At 46.6% G+C, this 20,812-nt stretch overlaps 1 protein-coding gene across 1 annotated transcript; it reads left to right on the top strand.

The window, feature by feature from the left end:
• Nucleotides 1-321: 321 nt before the first annotated feature.
• On the top strand, nt 322-20,443 carry ACSM5 (acyl-CoA synthetase medium chain family member 5; the record flags this gene model as incomplete). The annotated part of the gene is made up of 4 exons (XM_015588585.1): nt 322-525; nt 4,179-4,389; nt 17,287-17,312; nt 20,324-20,443. Coding segments are annotated over exons 1-4 (561 nt in total), but the record flags the coding sequence as incomplete, so codon positions are not given.
• Between the last annotated feature and the right edge of the window lie 369 nt (nt 20,444-20,812).

Here is a 20,812-nt window from a genome sequence, read left to right on the forward strand (position 1 = left end):
TCTTCAGTTTTGTCAGGCCAGTTTGAGACTCACCAAAGGCTTCTCGAGAGATCCCCTCTGAAAGACTGGGCCTTGGGACGTGGGTCCTGAGGCACCGAACCTGGACCCAGAGGTCCATAGGCGGTGAGTGAGAGGTGGAAGCCTGGACCACGGGCTCAGGGGAGAAATGACCAAAACCCCGGAGTGGAACTAAGGCCAAGGCCTGGGACAAGTCGACATGGCCTCCTGGCAGCATCGGGGCCGGCCTCAGCTTCTCCCTAAATCCCAGAATTCAGGACAATGCTCTCTCTCCTCTCATTGGTGACAGGAGGAGGCGGTAGGATGAGGCTGTGGCTGAGACGCCTGGTCCTCCCCGTGCTGCGGCGCGCCCGAGGATGCAGCAGGCTTCACGGGCAGCCACCGCCCCTACCTCCCCCTCAGGAGTTTGTGGCCAACTGGGAAGCCATCAGCCTGGGGAAAAAGCCTGTGCCTGAGTACTTCGACTTTGCCCATGACGTGCTGGACGTGTGGAGTCAGCTGGAAAAGGTGAAGTACACCGCGTCCTAGCGTCTCTTTCGGGCATCGGACGCTGCCCTTGGGTACCCCAGCGACACCCCGTCGACAAGACGTGTCCATGTGGATGCTCTGACTCAGGAATTTTGTGAGTCCTAAAATGTCAGCTGCTGGTATTTAAGCCTCGTGACCGAGCGTGTGAGCCTTAGACACCCCGCCCCTGCCACCCCTGTCTTTGTCATGTACTTCCCTCTTAAATAAGGGAAGAGCAGGGCTCAAGCTCAAAGCTTCGCGCCGGTCACAGCAGGTACAGAATAAGATGAGCTCGATTTCTTTGTGTGTCTCTGTGCGTATGCTTCCTTATTTTCTTTATTGTCCCCTCCCTTATGTATCCTTCGTGCATCTCTCTCCTTCTCTGTGTGTTTTATAGTCATCTTTTATTTATGTTGATAAGTTATGTTGATAATTTATGTCGAGAATGCTACCTTTTTATTTATAGTAGGGGAACATAAACTTTAATTTTTAAAAAATCGTTTATGTTAATTTTAAAAAGCACTTGTTTAAAGAAGAATTTAAAGAAGGTAAGTGATATTGTTAGCAGACGTGGTAAAATTTACGTAGGCACCGTGAGAATGGCTGCAGCGAGCAGGCGTGGCAGTCAGGTGGGCATTGTTCATCCGCTCGAGGTGTGACTAAGCTCTTCGGAGCTCGGTTTTCTCACTGTGAACTGGGAGTCAGACCCTCTGCCACCCGGAGTTGTCGAGGATTAAATGAGACGTGTCTGTAAGAGCTGGAGCCAGCTGGAGCCCGTCTACAAAGTCTAAGCTCTTTTTCCTACACCGGCAGCATCCTTAGAAGCCTTCTCATGATGAACACAAACAGGGTGAAGTCAGCGGCAAAAACCGTGGAATAGGGGCTTTCAAAAATGATCTCCTTCAGAAAAGCAACACCACCACCAAAAAGTTAGAAAAATTGTTAGTATCAACTTTTGCAGGACTCCAGAAATTAATCAGAGCCTGGAGTAACATAGGGAGTATTTATTAAAAAAAAACACTTGTTAAGGATTTGGATGCATCTTTAAGAAAACCTCTCGATAAAGCAAACTAAATCAACAGACGATTGGATAAAGAATATGACTCAGCCACTAAAAAGAAAATGAAATCCTACCATTTGTAATGACATGGATGGACTTAGAAGTTATGCTGAGTGAAATAAGTCAGAGAAAGACAAATACCATATGATTTCACTTATATGCGGAATCGAAGGAAAAAAAAGAACAAACTAATCAAAAACACACTCACAGATACAGTGGAGAATTTGGTGATGGACAGAGGGGAAGGGGTTTAGGGGGCTGAGAGGATGGGGTGAAGGGTTAAACAAGGGTTAAACAAATTAGCAGTTGATAGATGGTCACGGGGATGGGGAGCACGGCATAGGGAATGCAGTTAGCATTAATATATCGACTAGGTGGAGAGCCAGAGGAGAGAAAGAGCAATTAGGGAGATTTTTTTATAAACTATATAAATATCTAATCAATGTTCTGCATACTTGAAACTTACTAAAATTTTTAAAACATTTTTTTAAAGAATAAAAAAGGAAATCTGATATATTGCCTCAGTATGCAAAAAAAAATCATATTTGTATGACTATTTTGACAAAAATTTAAAACATATTTGTTGCCTTCAGGAGCCAAGGGCTACCAGAAAATATTAGCTTCTACATTACACCTGCCTTTTATAAAGGAATAGTATGGATAAGTTGAACTGTACATTTTTTTCAAACTTGATTCCCATTAAAGCAGAAATGATAAGATTGCAAAAAAAGAAAAAATGACACTATGTCTCAAATCGATCTACATACTCAATATCAAAATCCCAGTACACGTCTTTGCAGAAATAGAGAGGCCCAAAATTCATATGGAAATGCAAGGGACCCATAATAACCAAACACTCTTGAAAAAGAAACCCCAAACTGGAGGAATCACACTTTCCTATTACGAACTACTACCGAGTTACAGTAACCAAGACCGTGTTTAAAAAAAAGAAAAAAAAAAAAAACAAAAAAGAACAGCATAGCACTGATGTAAGGATAGACATGAATGAATGGGATAGAATTGAGTCCAGAAAAAAAAAAAAACCATAACTATACGGTCAATCGATTTTCGACAAATGTTTTAAGAAAATTCTATGGGGCAAGAATTGTCTTTCCAACTAATGGTGCTGGTGCCCTGGAGTATCACGTGCAAGAGCTGGTCCCTGCCTCACACCGCATACAAAAATTAACTCAAAAATGGATCAAAGACCAAAACGAAGGAACGAAAATCATAAAATTCTTGGGAGAAAACATAGGCGTATATCCTGGTTTAGGCAACAGCTTCTAACGCACGAGCAAGGAAATTTAAAAAAATAGAGAAATTGAACTTCATGAAAATGAATAGCGTTTGTATATCAGAATAGAAGATAGTCCACTGAACGGGAGAAAAATATTTGCAAATCACATATCTGCTATATAAACCCACAGATTTATAAAGAACTCAAACTCAACCATAAAAAGACAAATACCCCAAATTAGAATGCGGGCTAAGGATTTGAATAAACGTTCCTCTAAAGAATATAAACAAATGGTCAGTTAGTGCACGGGAAGGTGTTTGACATCTTTATTCATTAGGGAAAGGCGGTCCTAACCACAGAGAGGTACCACTTCACACAGAGCAGTATGGCTCAAAACAAAAACAGACAGAAAAGTATAATAACAAGTGTAAAGATGTAAAGCAAAGCAATGCTAGTGGGAATATACAATGATGCAGGCGCCTGGAAAATAGTTCAGCAATTCCTCAAAAATTTAGACGTACAGTTATCATATGACCCCGGCGTTCCACTTCTATGTGTACGTCCGAGAGAACAGAAAACATTTGTCCACGCAAAAATGTGTACGCAAGCGTTCGCAGCAACGATATTCATAAAAAGCAAAATGTGAAACGACCCAAACGCCCATCAACTGACGAATGGACAGACGAAAGGTGATATATCCAGGCAATGGAATATTATTCAGTTGTGAAAAAGAACGTAGCCCTGATCCGTGCTGCCAAATAGATAAATCTTGAAAACGTCATGTTGGGTGTATAATTCCACTCGTGTGAAAGGTGCAGACTGGGCAGATCCGTAGGGACAGAGAGCAGATTAGTGGCTGCCAGGAGCTGGGTGAGGAGAGACTAGGGAGTGGCTGCTAATCTGCACAGCACTGCTTTTTCGGATGATACACGTGTTCTGGAATTAGACAGTGGCGATGGCTGCACGCGGCTCGTGAACATTAAACTGTGTTCTTTGAAATGGCGAATTTTATAGCACGAGAATCATATCTTACAGAGGGGAGGAAAGAGAACCGTGTGAATCATAGGCTACCTTTTACATTAAAAATAGTACGGGAAAAAGAATATACTTACTGTCTGCCTAAAGAAACACTGGAAAATGTGGAGGAAACCAATATTATTGGTTCCTCGTTGAGAAGGGTGGGCACGAGGAGGAAAACGAGACTTCTCCGTGCAAATCTTTTCATATGGTTTGGATTTTTGAACCCCGTGTCCGTGATCACTATTATAAAAGATAAAAATCAAGCTAAAAATGACGAGTAAACAAAAACCATCAACAAATTGTTCCGATTTCTTCTCTGCCTGCACTTCTGTCTAGGCTGGGCACCGGCCCCCGATCCCTGCCTTCTGCTGGGTCAATGGCAAGGGAGCAGAGGTCAAGTGGAGCTTTGAGGAGCTGGGGATGCAGTCCAGGAAGGCGGCTAACGTGCTAGTGGGCGTGTGCGGCCTGCAGCCCGGCGACAGGATGATGCTCGTGCTCCCGAGAATCCCAGAATGGTGGCTGGTCAACATAGCTTGCATGCGGACAGGTCAGTGAGCAGGGCCACTGCCATAGCTTTGTAGTGTCCACAAGGCTTGGGAGATGAGCAAACTGAACTCGGCGTGGAGTTCCGTTTACTTCCCCTTTGCTCAAATCACGGAGCTGATGGCGTACAGGGGCCCTTCTAGGGTGGTTTTTCCAGGGGAGGCTCGGAGGGGGCAAAGGGCACAGCCTTGGGTGCTAAGAGGGCCTCTGCTGGCCCTGTCCCACGCACTTGTTGAAAGGGCTGGAGAAATCACTGTTTTCGGGCCGTTTTACAAAAAAAGGCAAGACAACAGCTTTCGGGGAAGAGCTGATTTCTCCAGTCCCCGGACACTTTTCAGCACGTAGAATGCTGTCCACTCCTTCCAATTATGTCCACAGAACAGTCTACCCAGAATATAGATGTTTTTGCCAATAATAATGTTTGCACAACAGAAGGTACGGACTCACACCAGAGAATTAACCTTTCTGGGTGAACAAGTTTAATTCAACCATTTGGTGAGTAGATTGTCTCCCCTCCCAAAAATATTATAAGTTTCATTTTAACATATTTTTGCACAAATTAGAAAAGCGGGCACTACTCTAGTGCACTCAGCTCTCAAGAAAAGAAACGGGCGCCCAGGTTTGGAGACTTCTCCATATTTTTCCATGATATATAAGGTCTATTTAACTGATGGCCAAGGTAAGAGAGTCCCTGTACTTTCCTTGAGGACCTACTACGTGCCACTGCGTTAGGCACTTTGCATGATAAAAGCTTCCCTTTGGAGTATCGTTACCATTATTTTTTCTCTTGCCCCAAGATTTTTTCCATTTCCCCCAATTATATGGGTTCACCCATACCTTTGATGTCCAAATAAAATAATTCAAGGCCACGTCCCACATTGCCAAGTCAGGTCCAACATCCTCTCCAAGGTTTCAGAGGATGCCCAGGCTGGATATTCGTACATTCTCACCTTCCCACATCTGGACACGCACTCGTCACCTTGCTTCCGGTCTATGGGACTAGACACTTTTCTCTTGCTCAGAGCTCCGGCTGTCCACCATCCGCTTGGCCCCCAGAGCACCGTATGTAACGCCAGGTGGAACAGACTTTTGCTGGAGACAGCTAAAACAGAGAGATGGGGTGAAGAGCCACGCCATTCAGCCCCCAAAGTGTCCCGGCTGGGGTTTAACTCCTGTAAGGGTCTAAGAGATAGAGCAAAGAGCAACGGGGACTCAGTTTGGCCCCCGTGCTGTTGGGGGTGGCCCCTTCCTCTGCCTTCTGCCTTCCTCCTTGAGCCACGGCAGGGTGACCGATTCATTTAGGAATACTCATTCTTCTCCTCTTTGAAATGAGAGTGCTGGTCTCAAGGGAGTGTTTACAGCCCGAATTCTGTAGAGACTCAAGTGGTTTTTCAAGTGTCTGAATAGAATTTGTTCCTAATCTCTGCTTCCAGATGAACTCGGCTACCGTCACGATTGCTTTGGTCGAAGTACTGTGTGGTCAAGACAGGCCAAGAGCTCTGTCTTCATATAGCTTAGATTCTAAAGGAAGGAGACAGAAACAAAAAATAATAAGTACATTCTATAATATGTAAGAAAGTGATAAATATTAAGGAAAAACTAGTACGGGGTGAGGAGAACCGGTTAGGAGGTGGGTCACAATTTGAAGTACATGGTCAAGGTTAGCTTCACTAAGAAGGTGACAAATCTTTGGCAAAGATTTAGAGGAGAGGGGGCTATCCACAGTACCTGGGGAAAGTGGTCTTAGAAGAAGAATGGGCAAGGGCAAAGGCCCTGAGGGAGGCCATGCCTGCAAGGGACAGCAAGGAGGCCAGTGGGGCTGCTGGGCAGTCAGTGAGCTGTAAAGGGACAGGACATCAAGCCAGAGAGGACAAGAGGAGGGTGTGTGAAGACCACGTAGCCTTGGATAATGTGCTCACTAGTTCGACATTCCTTCGCATGGAGCTGGGACTCACTGCTGGGTGCTGAGCAGAGATGTGACATAATCTGACCTCTGACCTAGTCTTAACCAGTATCTGAAATGACCTTAGTCATCTGACATGTTATTAGCTGTCTCACATCCAAACTGGGTAAGACACTGTCTTAGTCACCTCTGTGTCCATCTGAGAACAGCAGTCAATGAATATTTGTCGATTAATTGACAGAGACAGATATTTCCAGGCGGGACAGTGTTCCATGGCTTATCCTGGGGAACTTGGCTTCAGAACTTCCCAACCAAATGCGTCTGTGAGTCTTTATGCCACCATTTCTCAGAGAGCAAATGACTTTTCCTGAGTTCCCTTCTATTCACGGGCCCCTAGTCACTGTTCGCAAGACCATGACCTTCATTCCCCAAATCGGCTGCACCCATGTGTTTGGCAGGAACAGCCAATGACCCAGACCCTCATTCCACATGGGTGTGTTGAGCCTTCTGTTCTAAACTGCAGTCACAAGGATTTACTGAGCGCTTACTCTGTGCCACGCTTTAGAAAACTTTTACTTATCTACTTGTTAAATAAGTAAATACAATCTGAATTTGCATAAGTTAATACAAGAGTTCATTCTGACCTGTTTCAAAGTCCAAGTAGCTTCCCTCTCCAGAAGCACTTGGGGTTTCAAGGGTACCATCCTAGTGGTATTCTAAATATCTTCACGTGCAGGGTGCTGGCTGTGCATTGTCAAGGATCCCCGCATGTCTAAGGGGTCTTCTAGGATTATCCCCCATTTTCAGATGAGAAGACCGAGACTCACGGTGTGGGTCACATAACTTTTTCAAGAGCACACAGCCCAGTAGCAGGGGAACCCAAACTCATATCTAGACCGTCATCAGGTCCTTGGTCCCGAGCCACGAGCTTCTGCTGTGTAGCCACGGATAAAGAGATTGTGAACCCCTGGGGTGAAGGGCCAGAGGGTGTCTGTGCAGAAGGAGTAGGTAACTGGAACAGGAGGAAGCACAGATCCCGTCTTAGGAAGAGGGGCGTATGAGACATCGAGAGTAGCAGTGAGCAGGCATGGGTAGCACAGGGTGAAATCTATTCTGTCCCCAGTCAGAGGAAGCAAACGAGGTGAACGGCTTTGATGTCTCCGATAGATGCCCAAGATGGGGTCGGGAAGACTTTAAAAGGAAAGAAGGCGTCAGGAAGAATAGCCGATCAGCTCGGGACTCTTGGTAGACCCAGAGGAAGAGCCTGAGCATCTCAGGAGACCCTAGCGCTGACCAGCAGGTACGTCCATATTGCTTGCTACCAAGTTCCTTCAGAAAAAATCATCTCCCTTTCCCAAGCAGATACGACTATTTCTTAAAGTCCTTGAACAGGTCCTTAGAAGGGGACAGCCATGTGGCCGCCTCCACGAGAGTTAGGTCTCTACTCTAGGCGTTAGGGTCTTGCTCCTCCCCCCTCTGTGGCAAATGGGTCAAAATAAAAGGAGAGACTGGAAAGAAGGGAAGGGGTTGTCCACCTGGCCTCCTGGCCTCGGTGCTCGGGAGCTTCATTGCAGGTAAGGGGTGAGAAAGTACAGAGCTGCATGAGGGATTTCAGGCAGACTCTAGAGAGAACTTCCTGGAAGACAGTTAGGGGGCTTGTGACTGTGTGACTCTGAGGCATTCAGGAACACCTGTTGCAGGGGTATTTAAGATGGGGCAGACACCCTTAGGAGGTAGGACTCTGTGAGCTTTTCCCAGAGCAGGGGAAGAATCCCTTCCAGGACTGGCAGCTGCTCTATGTAAACAGGTTTTTCAAGCCCTATCATTTCTTGGGTTGCCCAGAGAAAGGGACCCACACTGTTTCTGGTGTCTTCTCCAAGCGTATCCTCTCTTCTCTCCCTAGATCGCCACCTTGGACTGTGGCTTGTAGGGTCTTGAAGCTCCTCAGGCTCCCCCAGATATCCCCTGATGTGGGTCTCTGTCCCAACTTTGTACCCCCGGCGATTAGTCATTGCCAGGTAACTGGCATCCTAATCTTTTCCCTGGCCTGTGGGTCTCCATTGCCAAAGCTGGTGTCTTCAACAGAGACTCTTCATTTAGGAACCTCCCCCCGCCCCATCCCTACCTGTCATGGGGCCCTTTTAGCAGATGAAACCCTGGTCCCAGCACCTCCAAGGAATGACTCTCCAACAAGGGGCACTTAGGGAGCAGGCTGACTGGGGTGGGAGCGGATGGGAAAGCTCCATCTGGGAGGGTACAGGATTCGAGGTGGCCTGTAATGTCACTTACCTGGCTGTTAGATTCTTCTCTTTGGTGAGTATTTCTGAAAAACACCAGCTCAGAGCCCTGTGATGTCCAGCGCTAGTCTAGTTAGCCACTTCGGCGTGACCCACACTTCTGGGAGGTTAGGGGTCCAGGTCCAGATGTGGGACTGACTTGCTCTGGGACCTGAAGCGATTTATCGTTCTGCTACGAGATTTCATATTATCCACTCGATGAATCTGGAAAGATCTGTTTTTCTGACCCCGTGACTCAAACAGAGCTGCCTGAAAACTAACAGTTACTAAAATAGACAAGATGGAAGATGGAGTGAGATGATTTGCAGAAAGCAAGGATATTGGGGGCTCAGCTTTGGACAAAGTATGTTTGACATGCCCAAGGGACAACCAAGAGTAGAAGTCAAGCAGACTAGGATGCAGGAGAGAGATCCCCAGACATGTGTATGGGGGTCATTGGCAAGGCAGCTGGGGTCCAAGCCACGGTGCTGGATGAGATCACATCTGGAGTGAGTGTAGATAAAGGAGATGAGGAGGAATCATGAAAAAGAGACTAAGTCTGATGAAAAAAGGGTTAAAGGAGGGGAGAGGACATATATCAAGCCCTCCAGAGCGCTGTCTCTCAGCCTCTGGTTGGAGCAATAACTTGCTGTCAGTCCCATACATAATCTCCTTTTGACCTTCTGGATTGAAAAAAAAAAAAAAACAAACCAGCCTCTGCTGACCTCAGTCCATGAACCCTATAATCCATGACCACAGTTAGAACCGACTTTACCACAAGAGAGTCTCTGGGGTATTCTACAGTTAATGGTTAGCTCCAGAGTTTCCATGAATTCTGGAGCTGTTTGCTCGGGAGGAAAGTGGACTGATAGATTCTCAGGAAAACTTCCTGGCTGGTGAGCGCTGTTTCCAGGAATGGGCAGATGCCTCATAATTGCACTAACCAATCTTTAGAAGCCAGAGTGATCCAAGAGAGTGAAAATCTCCAGGGAAAAATAGTCTGCAATCCTTAGGGGCCTCTAAAGGGAGTATCTGCCAGGTCTTAGTGAGGAGGCAGCACTGGGCAAAGGAGTAGGTATTGTTAGGACAGCGAAAGGGAGGGACCGGAGTGGCTGGGAGAAAGGCAGTCAAAGGCGGATGGGACTCGAGTGGTGGTTAGGGAAGAAGGCCCTTCTGAGAATGCGAGACTTGAAGAATGAGAAAGAGCCAGCCATGGAAAGAGAAAGGGACCAGCAGGAGCAAAGGCAATAAATAGTCCTGCCTAGAAGCTGGTGAGACAATCTCCACGTCTGCTCTTTTAGGAATATAAGAGAGGAGACGCAAGTGTCAGAGACCTTGAGCATTCTGGCCTTGACCATGGGGAATGGGAGCCAGCCAGCTTGGGGGATTCATCACTGCATTCCTTGAATCGAAAGGCATGAGACTTAAATTCTGCCACCCTCAACGAGGTGCACATGTTGGAACTCAGAGACCAGTCTACACAGCCTTGGGACCAGTTTCTCCGGAGCCATTGCATAGATGGAAACAATAATTACGACAATTTTAAATTCTCAAGTGATTCTGGGTGTTAGGTCCTGTGTGCTAGGCTCATAGTATTCACGACAGCTCAGTCAAGGTTCAGTCGAAGGACATAGATGCTACGTGTGTTGGTCGGTATATTTGTCACTGTATGAACAAACATTCGAACATCTCAAGGGCTCAAAACCACATGTATTTTCCCCCACGGGTCTGTGGGTTGGCTGTGCTGCTCTCCGCTCACCTCTACTTGTGTTATCTATCTGGGACCCAGGCTGAAAGCAGAGCACCCATCTGAGATATGCTGCATTCACGACAGAGGGCAGGAAAGTAAGGGTTCCTGACCAACCACTCAGTCATATCCTCTTATGTCTCCCAGGCAAGCCAGAGTCATTGAGAGCTGGATATGTGCTCTTCCCCAGGATGCACTGGGTAGAGCACATGAAAATAAATAATGATATGGAATCCTACTGCAGGGAGGGGGTACGGTGTTGGGAACAACAATTCGGTCTACCATGCCACTGTATTTTGAGAACAGAAGGGTTTATTACATGAAGTTAGGTGTTTGCACAACTGTCAGAAGTGCCGGGATGGTTGGATCCAGACTGGCTGCTGTGCTTTTGGAGAATGGCGTGCCAGAAAGAAACTGAAATGGATGCTGAGTGCCAATTCACTCAGAACCACGAGAAAGTCATTTCTGGAAGAACGCTGTCAGGTTAGGATGGATCTCCATAAGCTCAGAACCACGAGAAAGTCATTTCTGGAAGAACGCTGTCAGGTTAGGATGGATCTCCATAAGCAGCTGATGACTAATAGAACAGTTTACACAGGAAAGATTCATATAAGATGACTAATAGAACAGTTTACACAGGAAAGATTCACCTCTGTGTTGTCTTTCCTTCACGGGTCTGACCATGCATTGGCTGCAGAATCTCCAGAAGGTTTGCATCCTATGGGGGACTCAGATGTCCAGTCGTACCGCCCACATTCATACCGAGCCACTGGCATCCCTGCCGTGGGGCCACCAGGAAGTTCCTGCCAAGTTTAACTTTGCTCGTGATGGATCACTGGGCTGGCATGGAGAGGTTAATGGGGTGGAGAAGAGGCACAGAGTTGGACAATTTGGCTGAGTTATTAAGTCCTCTGTTCATTTAATATTTATCGAACATTGTGCTAGGTACTATGAGATGTTCATCTTTCATGAAGGCAGCACGGGGTGAGCACAAGAGAGAATGACTTGGCAGAAAAAAAAGGCCCGCAGGCTGGGGCAGAGTGGAGCAATCTGGTAACCAAACTTGGCAGCTGAATGCTCTGTCATGACCTCCCATAGTGAAATAAGGACTAGTGGGCTGGGCTCATAGAGGTGGTGGATTGGATTTAACAAGAGAAAATCAGCACCAAGCAAAAACTGTGCCCATCTTGTCAGAAAGTTATTGTGTCCCTATCATTAGGGGTGAGTAAGCAGGATGTTCACTAGGCACAGATTGTCAAAAGAAATCTGACATAAGACAGCAGAGAAAAAGCGACGAGGAAATTTGTTTCCTTTCCCACCGTGGACTTCTAGAACTCTACCCCACTGATCACTGACCTCGTCATTGCCTTCCACCTGAGGCTCTGGGCAGCTTTCTAGAGGATGGAAGGGTTCTTCCTGGCTGGGCATAGGGCATGATGAGGTGGGTCTGCCAGCATGGGCTTAAAAGAACGGTGCTCAAAGGGAGTCATACCACGATGTTATCGTGAGGTTCCGACATCGTAACCCAACCTTAGTGCAGAGATTGCAAATGCTGGGCTTCTAGGCTGAGGTGGCCCATGGTGCAGGGCAGGCTTAAAATCAAATTTGGTCAGCACTTTAAAATTGAACATTTTCAGATAAAAATTTAGATTTCTGGCTATTCTTTAAAAGTTAGACCTCCTTAGAATAATGAGGAAGGTCTCTACTACCATGACTCAGAATTCTGAACCCAGAAATGCAAATCAGAACCACAACGAGATACCATCTCATACCTGTTAGAGTAGCTATAATCAACAGGACAAGTAATAACAAATGTTGGAGAGGATGCGGAGAAAAAGGAACCCTCATATGTTGTTGGTGGGGCTGAAAATTGGTACAGTCAGTATGGAAAACAGTATGGAGGTTCCTCAAAAAACTAAGAATTGAGCTACCATATGATCCAGCAATCCCTCTACTGGGTATTTACCCCAAAGACTTGAAAACCCATATCAGAAAAGATATTTGCACACCGATGTTCATAGCAGCATTATTCACAGTGGCCAGCAACTGAAGTGTTCTACAATAGATAATTGGCTAAAGAAGCTGTGGTACATATATACATTGAAACATTGCTCAGCCATAAGAGGAGATGAAATACTGCCATTTGCAACAACATGGATGGACCTCGAGATAATCATACTAAGCAAAATAAGCCAGACAGAAAAAGTCGAAAATCACATGATATCACTTACATGTGGGATATAAACCTAAAAGTAACAAATGAACAGGAGAAATAAACAGAAACTCGTGGACATGGACAGCAGACTAATGGTTCCTAGAGGGAGGGGGGGAAGGGGGAGGTAGACAGGGTAAAGAGGGTCAAATATGTGGTGACAGAAAGAAATCTAACTATAGGAGGTGAACTCACAGTGTAAATATATATATTATATTTACACTGTTAAAAAAATATGCTATGAACAGAATTTGAGTTTTTCCAGTTGACAGTAGCAATGTACGAAGTTGATTTATCTTAATTAAATAATTTTAGGGTATATTATTTCAAATAAAGTGGCAATTACATGTTTAAAAAAAGAATTCTGAACCTATAAAAGAAGCTACTTAATAAATTTGCTACATAAACATAAAGAAAAAAAAAAACCCACTCCATCGCACTTCCGGTCAAGATGGCAGAGCACACAAATGCTGTGCTGGCCTCCTCTCACGACCACATCAGAATTACAACTAAGCTACAGAACAACCATCACTGAGAATCACCTGAAGTCTAGCTGAACAGAAGTCTTACAACTGGAGACACAAGAAGAGGCCACCTCAAGACAGGTAGGAGGAGCGGAGACGGGGATCAGGCTAGCGCCACACCTGCATGTGGTGGTTGAGAATCAGGAGGGATATCTTGGCTGCAGCGGTCCCCTCGGGGGAGCGAGGGGTCCCAGTTCCACAGCCCAGGGATCCAATGCTGGGAAGAGAAGTCCTTATAACCTCTGGCTGTGAAAACCAGCAGAGATGGTGGCCGAGTGAGATGTAGAGCAGCTGGACTTCCTTTCAAAGGGCCCGCGCACAGACTTACTCACTGATGGACTCGCTCGCTCTGAGCTCCAGTGCTGGGGCCGCTCCTCGAAAAGCTCCAGGGACACATGGGGAGGAACTGAGTTATCTGGCTTTGGGATGAGGGCTGGAGAGGCGGCTTTCTTCTAGACAGAAGTGCTGGCTGAAGCCACTGTTCCTTCATTGGGCCCTCCCCTCACTTAGCGTGCAGACGCAGGTGGCCGCCATGTCTGAGTCTCCATCAACCTGGCTGACGCCAGTCACCCCGCCCAGTGATTCCTGAGACTCCGCCCCATCCAACTTTTGGGCCCACCCAAGCTACTACCGGAGGATTTTCCATACAAACAGCCTGTCTTGGCTCATGCAGCAGACTTTCTTAAAATCTCTCAAAGGTTCATAAAACTCAAACAAATAGCATATGGCCTTGGCGTGCCTTGTACCCCTCTCACTGAGCAGCCCCAAGCCTGGCACTAGCGACAGCTGGCCTCGGTTCACAGTTTGGCCTCTCTAGGCACCTCTAAGCCCAGAGCAGGTGGTGGCCATCTGAAGATTGCTTGGTGGTTCATGCCAGGTGACCCTGGGAGGGGCACAGGCTGCAGCCAAACCTGGCCTGCAGTGGGGTCCCTCCCAGGAGGCTCCAGGGCTGGCACACCCAGTCAGTTTCAGACCAAACTAGAGCACCACCCATGGCTGCATCTGAGGACAACACACCCCAAGGGCAGACTGGGAAGGCACCAGAGTTCTGCTAAGGTGAATCCCACTCCACAGAGTCAGCCCCTCACCAGCCAGTCCTCAAAACCAATCAGCCTGAGAGTCAATCCTTTCCCCAGACATGGAAAGAGCAACCAAAGCTCAACCACGACAGGAGGGGACACACAACCCACACAAGGGACACAGCTGGAGCAACCAGCTCAGGTGACCAGGAAAGACTGTGCCAGTAGGTCTCACAGCATATCTACTACATAAGGCCACTCTAAGACCAGGAGACATAGCAGTCCTATCTTATACATGGAAGCAAACGAAAGGAGGCAGGCAAAGTGGGGAGACAAAGAAACATGTCCCAAATGAAAGAACAGAACCAAACTTCAGAAGAAGAACTCAACAAAATGGAGACGAGCCATCTACCAGGTGCAGAGTTCAAAACACTGGTGGTAAGGATGCTCAATGACCTTAGGGGAAGAGTAGATGAACTCAGTGTGAACTTTAACTAAGAGATAGAAGACATAAAATACAATAACTGAAGTGAAAAACACATTAGAGGGAATCGACAGGAGATGAGATGAAGCAGAGGGTCGAATCAGCGATTTGGAAGACAAGGTAGCGAGTACTAAACTAACAGAACCGTAGGGCTGAGGCAAGGGTCCTGGACCCTTATCCAGTGAGGGACATAAAGGGACAAAGTGACGTGATCACATGCTGTTTGTAGAGGCCACTCTCGCGTGTAGAGAATGCGAAGAAAGAATAGGGGCGGGAAACTCAGGGAAGAGGCAGGGATGATGATGGCTTCAACTTGGGTGGGGTGACAGAGATGGAGAGAAGTGGGTGGGTCTAAGAGACAATTAAGGGGAAGCTTGTAGCAGGGTTTTCTTGATGAATGAGATACAGCAGAGGAAGAAAGCCAGGGGGGACGGAGAAGTCACAGACCCTTGGGTGACTGTGTGACGCCACTGTCTTTCACCGAAGTGAGGAACACAGGGAGACGCAGGTATGGGGGTGTCGAGGAGACACGAGGTGTTCGATTTGGTGACTGTCGAGCGGTGTTCAAGAAAGGACGCGAAGTTCCAGTGAACACCACGAAAAAATATGTCACGGGAGTTAATGTACAGCATGGTGACTGCACTTACCCATACCATAATGGTATATTTGAACGTCGCTAGGAGAGTAGATCAGAGAAGTTCTCATCACACAAAAACAAATTTTGCATCTGTGTGTGATGATGGCTGCTAACTTGCGATAATCGTTTCGCAGTATTCACATATAGCGAAGGATTATGGGGCATACCCGAAACTGGCATAATGTTACATGTCAGTTATATCCCTACAAAAGCATGTAGGGAGACTCAAGACACGCTAAGCCAACCTCCCCTCGTTCACGACCTACCCACCCTGGCCTTTCTTCCTCATGCACACAGGTATTCTCATCAATCAGGAGGAGTGATCACAGGAAGCTGACCACAATTGCGGGATCTTGGAGCCCCATGGAAAGAGCGAACGGGCCACGAGAGAAAGGTGACATGTGGAGGGAATGCTGTCCAAAGGGAAGGAGAACTCAGAGTCAGTAGGATCATAATAATAGAGATAGGTCTGCGGTGGTGAACAGGTCTGCCGTGCACATCCTGCAGAAAGTGAGCCCGGGGGAAAAGCTGTGCATCAGGAAGAGCATGTGAAATCAGCTTCGTCAAAGGTGGAACGTAAATGTTGTTATTCTGAGGAAGAATAAAACGAATCTGCAAGAGTCTCATCTGGCTAGAAAACAAAAACAAAAATGCATCCGGTATCCCCGATTTGGGAGAAAGAGCCCGGATCGAGGTGGCTGTGCTATTGCAGGACCATGAAGAGGGCCCTTCCTTATTATTTTAATGATTACATAAGAGCGTTTGGGTACAGGAAATGCCTGTAGGGCATTTTATGTGTGTGTGTGGTGGGGGGAGGTGTTGGCCTTAGACTCAGTGGTGTGACATCAACCAACTCAACTTTTCTCCTTATTCTCAGTAGATCCCTTATAGCTCTGACAACCCAGGGACATCTGTGTCCAAACCACTCTGCTCCCTGCCTCTCGTTACTAGTACTTCCTAAGGATCCAGCCTACCCCAGCCTATTAAATTCCCACCCCCTCTGACCCCCCAAATTTGTTCCTAATAGACGATGACCTAATTTTCCTACAGAGCTGAAAGTATTAATCATCTTTAGGACACATACTGTAGTGATTCCCAGGCACAAGGAAATTCTTCACATCTAGCTTAAATTATTTGTGCTTTAAGGCAGACCTAATACTTTTTCTTCCGGCCAAAGAGAGAAAGGAAAAAAACTTAGGCAATTTATGATGCTTCGAGATAAAGAACGAAAGGTCTACTCAGGCGAACTTGAACTTAGCAAGGCTACTTGTTAGAATAATAACTTAGATGTCTATTGTAAGTAAACATTTTTCTGGGTGGTTGCCACATGCCAAAAACTGGACTACATTCCGGGGATAAAATGAGAATAAGACCCAATTATCTCGTAAGTTATGTCAGCTGAGTGACACCTTCTGCACACTCCCCGCTTCTTGAAACAGGATGTGCATAGAATTTTCTTTTCCCGCCTACTTATACTTCCACATTCTTGCAAAGGTAGGCGAACACACTCAGGTACACAAACACCTGCCCACACGTGCACACTCATGCTTCATTCACCCCAGTGTGCACTCACGTATATGTGCCTGTCGGAAGCCAGCCGACCAAGTCAAACCGGGTACCTGAATGGGGGAGCGGGGACTGAGAAAAAAGAGAAGACAGACAGGGTGCAGGAGGGAGAGCAGATCTCACAACTGTCTCTCCGAGTTTATTTCTTATCCTTCTTTTAAACACAATCTGTTCCTTTGTGTATCCCCAAATAACATAATAAAAGTAACATCCTGAAGATCCAGGTACAATTGACACTTCCTTTGACACTCCTTTTGACACTCCCTTAGGCTATACTTAATCTTCTTCTTCCTGGAATTCCACAGAACCAGCCTTTTCCTTTTTATGCAAGCAGGCCTCCCGAGACAATCCATGCACTCTTTTGAATTTGGGGAGCTTTAGCTCCCTACATGTGCCTATGTTTCTCCTCTTTCCTCAGCTTACGGGCAGGCGTGGAAGCCTCGGACTTACTCTGGGCCACATCAGACACAGCTTGGATACTGAGCATCATGGCCTCGTTCCTGGAACGTGTGTATTTATCCATCTCTGGCCAGAGTTTGACTCGCTGGCCATTCTGAAGGTAAGAGAGGATCCAGTTTGTACTGGACAGTCAGAGTGAGTCCAAAGTTTACACACTCCAGTTTATTGCAGTTTCTTTTGGTTCATCTAATTTTGACTAATCCATAGATGGACAGTGTTTAGTAATAAGCAAGATGGAATCGTCCCTGTCCTCAGAGAGCTGACGGTTCAGAGAAGGCAACAGACCCATGTACAGGTAAAAGGAATATATTTTGAAGACAGATGTCACGGGCAGTATGAGAAGTTCGTGCTTCTCAATTGCTGTGCAATATTCCATTCTGCGAATCTATTGTTATTTCTTTTTCTATCCTGTTGATGGGCATTGTGGCTTGACCCTGGAATGACAAAGCAATGGAAATGAGCTCATTTTGCTTGCCAAGGCACACCGGCTATTGAACTCTGTGATGGGAAGTTGGGCCATTGCCGCCTGGGGCCACCAGGTCTCTGTAAGAGTTGAGGACCCACCCAGATGTCTGTTTGGCTGGCAACAGAGACTCTAGAAGCAAAATGAGCCATGGGTGACACCCTCAAGGTCAAAAGGTTAGGCATGGTCTGGATTCTCTCAGGAGATTCTCGTCAATGATTCTGTCACCCTCTGTTTTAAATATACCCTTACTCTGTCTCATTCCAAAAAGGATTTGAAGTGGCTTTTGCGAAATATCACAAATAGAAAAAAAAAAGCAACATGGAAACAGATGTAAAGTCAGAAAGCTTATTAGGAAAATACAGGATGGACTTGTGGTGGGAGAGAGTAAGGAGAAGTATAGCAAATAAGTAGGTCATTGCATACTGAGCTTCCTGTAAGGCAAGACAATAAGGGAAATGAGATGGTTTTCATAGGCTATGCTACTTCATCAAGAGCACTTGGAGGACGTAATTGCACAATTCACTAATGTTAATATTTTTTCTAGACATTTTCCCCTGTCATTCTTTCTAATAAATTCTGTACAAAGCAAAGCATAGGATGAAAGTGGTGTCACATAACAGTTAAGCATACAGGCTGCAAACATGGGCTCCACTACTGGTTGATTGTGTGACCTTGGGCAAGTTACTTAACCCTCTGAGTCACAGTTGTCCTCTCTGTAAAATGGGGATAAGAATATGAACTCTACGAGGTTGCTGTGAGAATTAAATGAGACTTCACAGGGTCTGGCAACTATTCGGTACTAGCTAAATTTTAGTAGCACCTCTTCTGAAATGTTTAGAGATGCTTTTAACCTTTCAGAGCCCTTTTCTACCTGAATTATGGCCCAACAAGATATTTTTTAGGAAAACAGGGCTGAAATTAAACTATTATAAAGCTGGTCCCAGGAAGTTAAGAGACTTAAGTGACACTGCACAGTTGATTTGCGACAGTGGCAGATCTCCTTCCCTTGGTGACTGATCCCAGAAGTGTGTGTATGAAGATAAGTCATTAAATTAGCAGGAATAAGCAGCTCGATTTGACAAAAATGTCCCAAATCCATCCCGGACCTTTTCTCTGTAACGATGAGTTCTGTCGCTTTTGGCTTGAGGGTACATGAAAATTGGGGCTCGTTTGGCCTGAAATAGACCCAGCAAAGAAGCTAGGGTTTGAATCCAGACCCTACGACGCTATAGCCCACGCTCGTAACCACTGTGCAGACTGGTAAGTTTGGCATCTGACCCGGTGATTGATGTCTCAGCTGGCTCTCTGCCTCCAGGTGTTGTTCGGGTGCCCCACCAACAACATGGTCAGAGCATCATCATTTACCAAACGTTGCTACAACAGGATCTTTCCAGGCGATGGGGCCCTGGGGATCAGTAAGAATCTCTGGATCTATTGGCCCATCGTCCTGCCTCTCCCACATACACATGCTCATTTTTCTGACCCTCTGATCATGGTTGCCCCATGAAGTCATCCTCATTATCAAAATACTCAGCATCCAGCTCTAGGCCTAGGCACAGTTTGGTTCAGTTGCAAGTTCCCATGTCTACAGAGCTGCCACAGTGGTGGGTGGAGAGACACTGGAGAACTGAAGAGGCCAGAGAGGACTGGGCATCCAAGAGCTCTATGGCCAGACAGAAATGGTACCTGCTCCTAGGGGATATTGTGAGCTGGTCAACCTGGTGGGCTTCAGAAGTCTCTTTGATAATAAAAATGTGAGCCACCATTTATCAAGCACTTATTCGATAGACGTTGATTGCGCGCCTCCTATGGGATAGGTATTGAAAATTCAGCAAAGAATAAAACAGGCAAAGCTTTTGCTCTCACGGGGATCGCATCCTAGCGGGAGTCGGGGAAAGAGACAAACGAATAAATATATGACATGGCAGATAGTGAGAAGTTCTATGGAGAAAAGTGAAGATGAGTGAGATGGGGTGAAGTGGCGTGAAGGGCTGATTTCTCAGAAATGGTGGTCAGGAAAGTCCTCTGTGACGGAGTAACATTTTAGCAGAGACCCGAGTTTATCGAACATGTCAGGCTTGGTGCCGAGATGCTCAGATGGAAGTGAGAGATGAGGACAAGAATCTACTGAAACCCCACGGAACCTTGGGGCTCCTGGAGCACGATGCAGATTCACCTTGCTCTGTACCGAGCCACTTATCAATACTATTTGGGGAGCACCAGGGGATCCCCGACTGAGAAAACCCTATGTGCCGGGCACTGAGGTCACTGTATTTGCCATGAATTAAGTATGACAATTGGATCTCCATTTTACCGATGTGCAAACCGTAGTTTGGAGAAGTTCAACAAATCATCCAGGTTTATGGTCTTTTATTTTCTTCTCTTATATCTAGTTTCTCCTGATCACTCTCTATTGTCTCAGGATACAAGCTGAGCCTGGTCTCGGTCTCCCTGCCCAATCAGTAAGGCACTTGAGAGAGAATTGGGATCTTGGCCTTTCTTAGCCCCTTCCTCCCTTTCGCTGGCCCCGGATATCTGGAGGTACAGTTGGGAGGATATAAAGGTGGTGGCCGTGGCTTCACATTACCCCGGGAGACGACGGCACACTCTACTCCCTTCTCTCTTGGTCTTCATCCTCACTACAGGGGCCGAAGGCATCTGTGGTCCTGGCTCCACAGTTACTGTCCCATGACTCAGACCAGCTCACCAAGGAGCTCCGGGAGCATGTGAAGTCAGTGACAGCCCCGTACGCATACCCGAGGAAGGTGAGGCCTCTGGGCTCCCACGTCCCCCAGACTTGAGGAAGCCTGGATGATCTTTTCTCACGTTTCACTTTATCCAGCTGTGAATGAAACCTCTAATTGCAACGTTCGGCCTGCCTATGACCAAGAAAGCCTCCAAAGACAGTCCCATCACTTTCTGAAAATTGGCCTCAGTCTTTAGCTCACTTTGAGTTGAAAGTCAGATGCTCCCATAGGAATGTTCTAGCCAGTACCTGGCCCGTATTCCCACTCTGCGCCGAGGTCTGGCCACATTACTCAGAATTCTCTCCATCGCAAGAGACAGAAGTCCAACTGGAAGTTTATCGCTCACACAACTGGCAAGTCTGGGGCCGGGTGAAGCTTCGGTCGTGG

The sequence above is a fragment of the Pteropus alecto genome, unplaced genomic scaffold (genome assembly GCF_000325575.1).
Source record: "Pteropus alecto unplaced genomic scaffold, ASM32557v1 scaffold34, whole genome shotgun sequence".
Taxonomy (NCBI): Eukaryota; Metazoa; Chordata; class Mammalia; order Chiroptera; family Pteropodidae; genus Pteropus; species Pteropus alecto.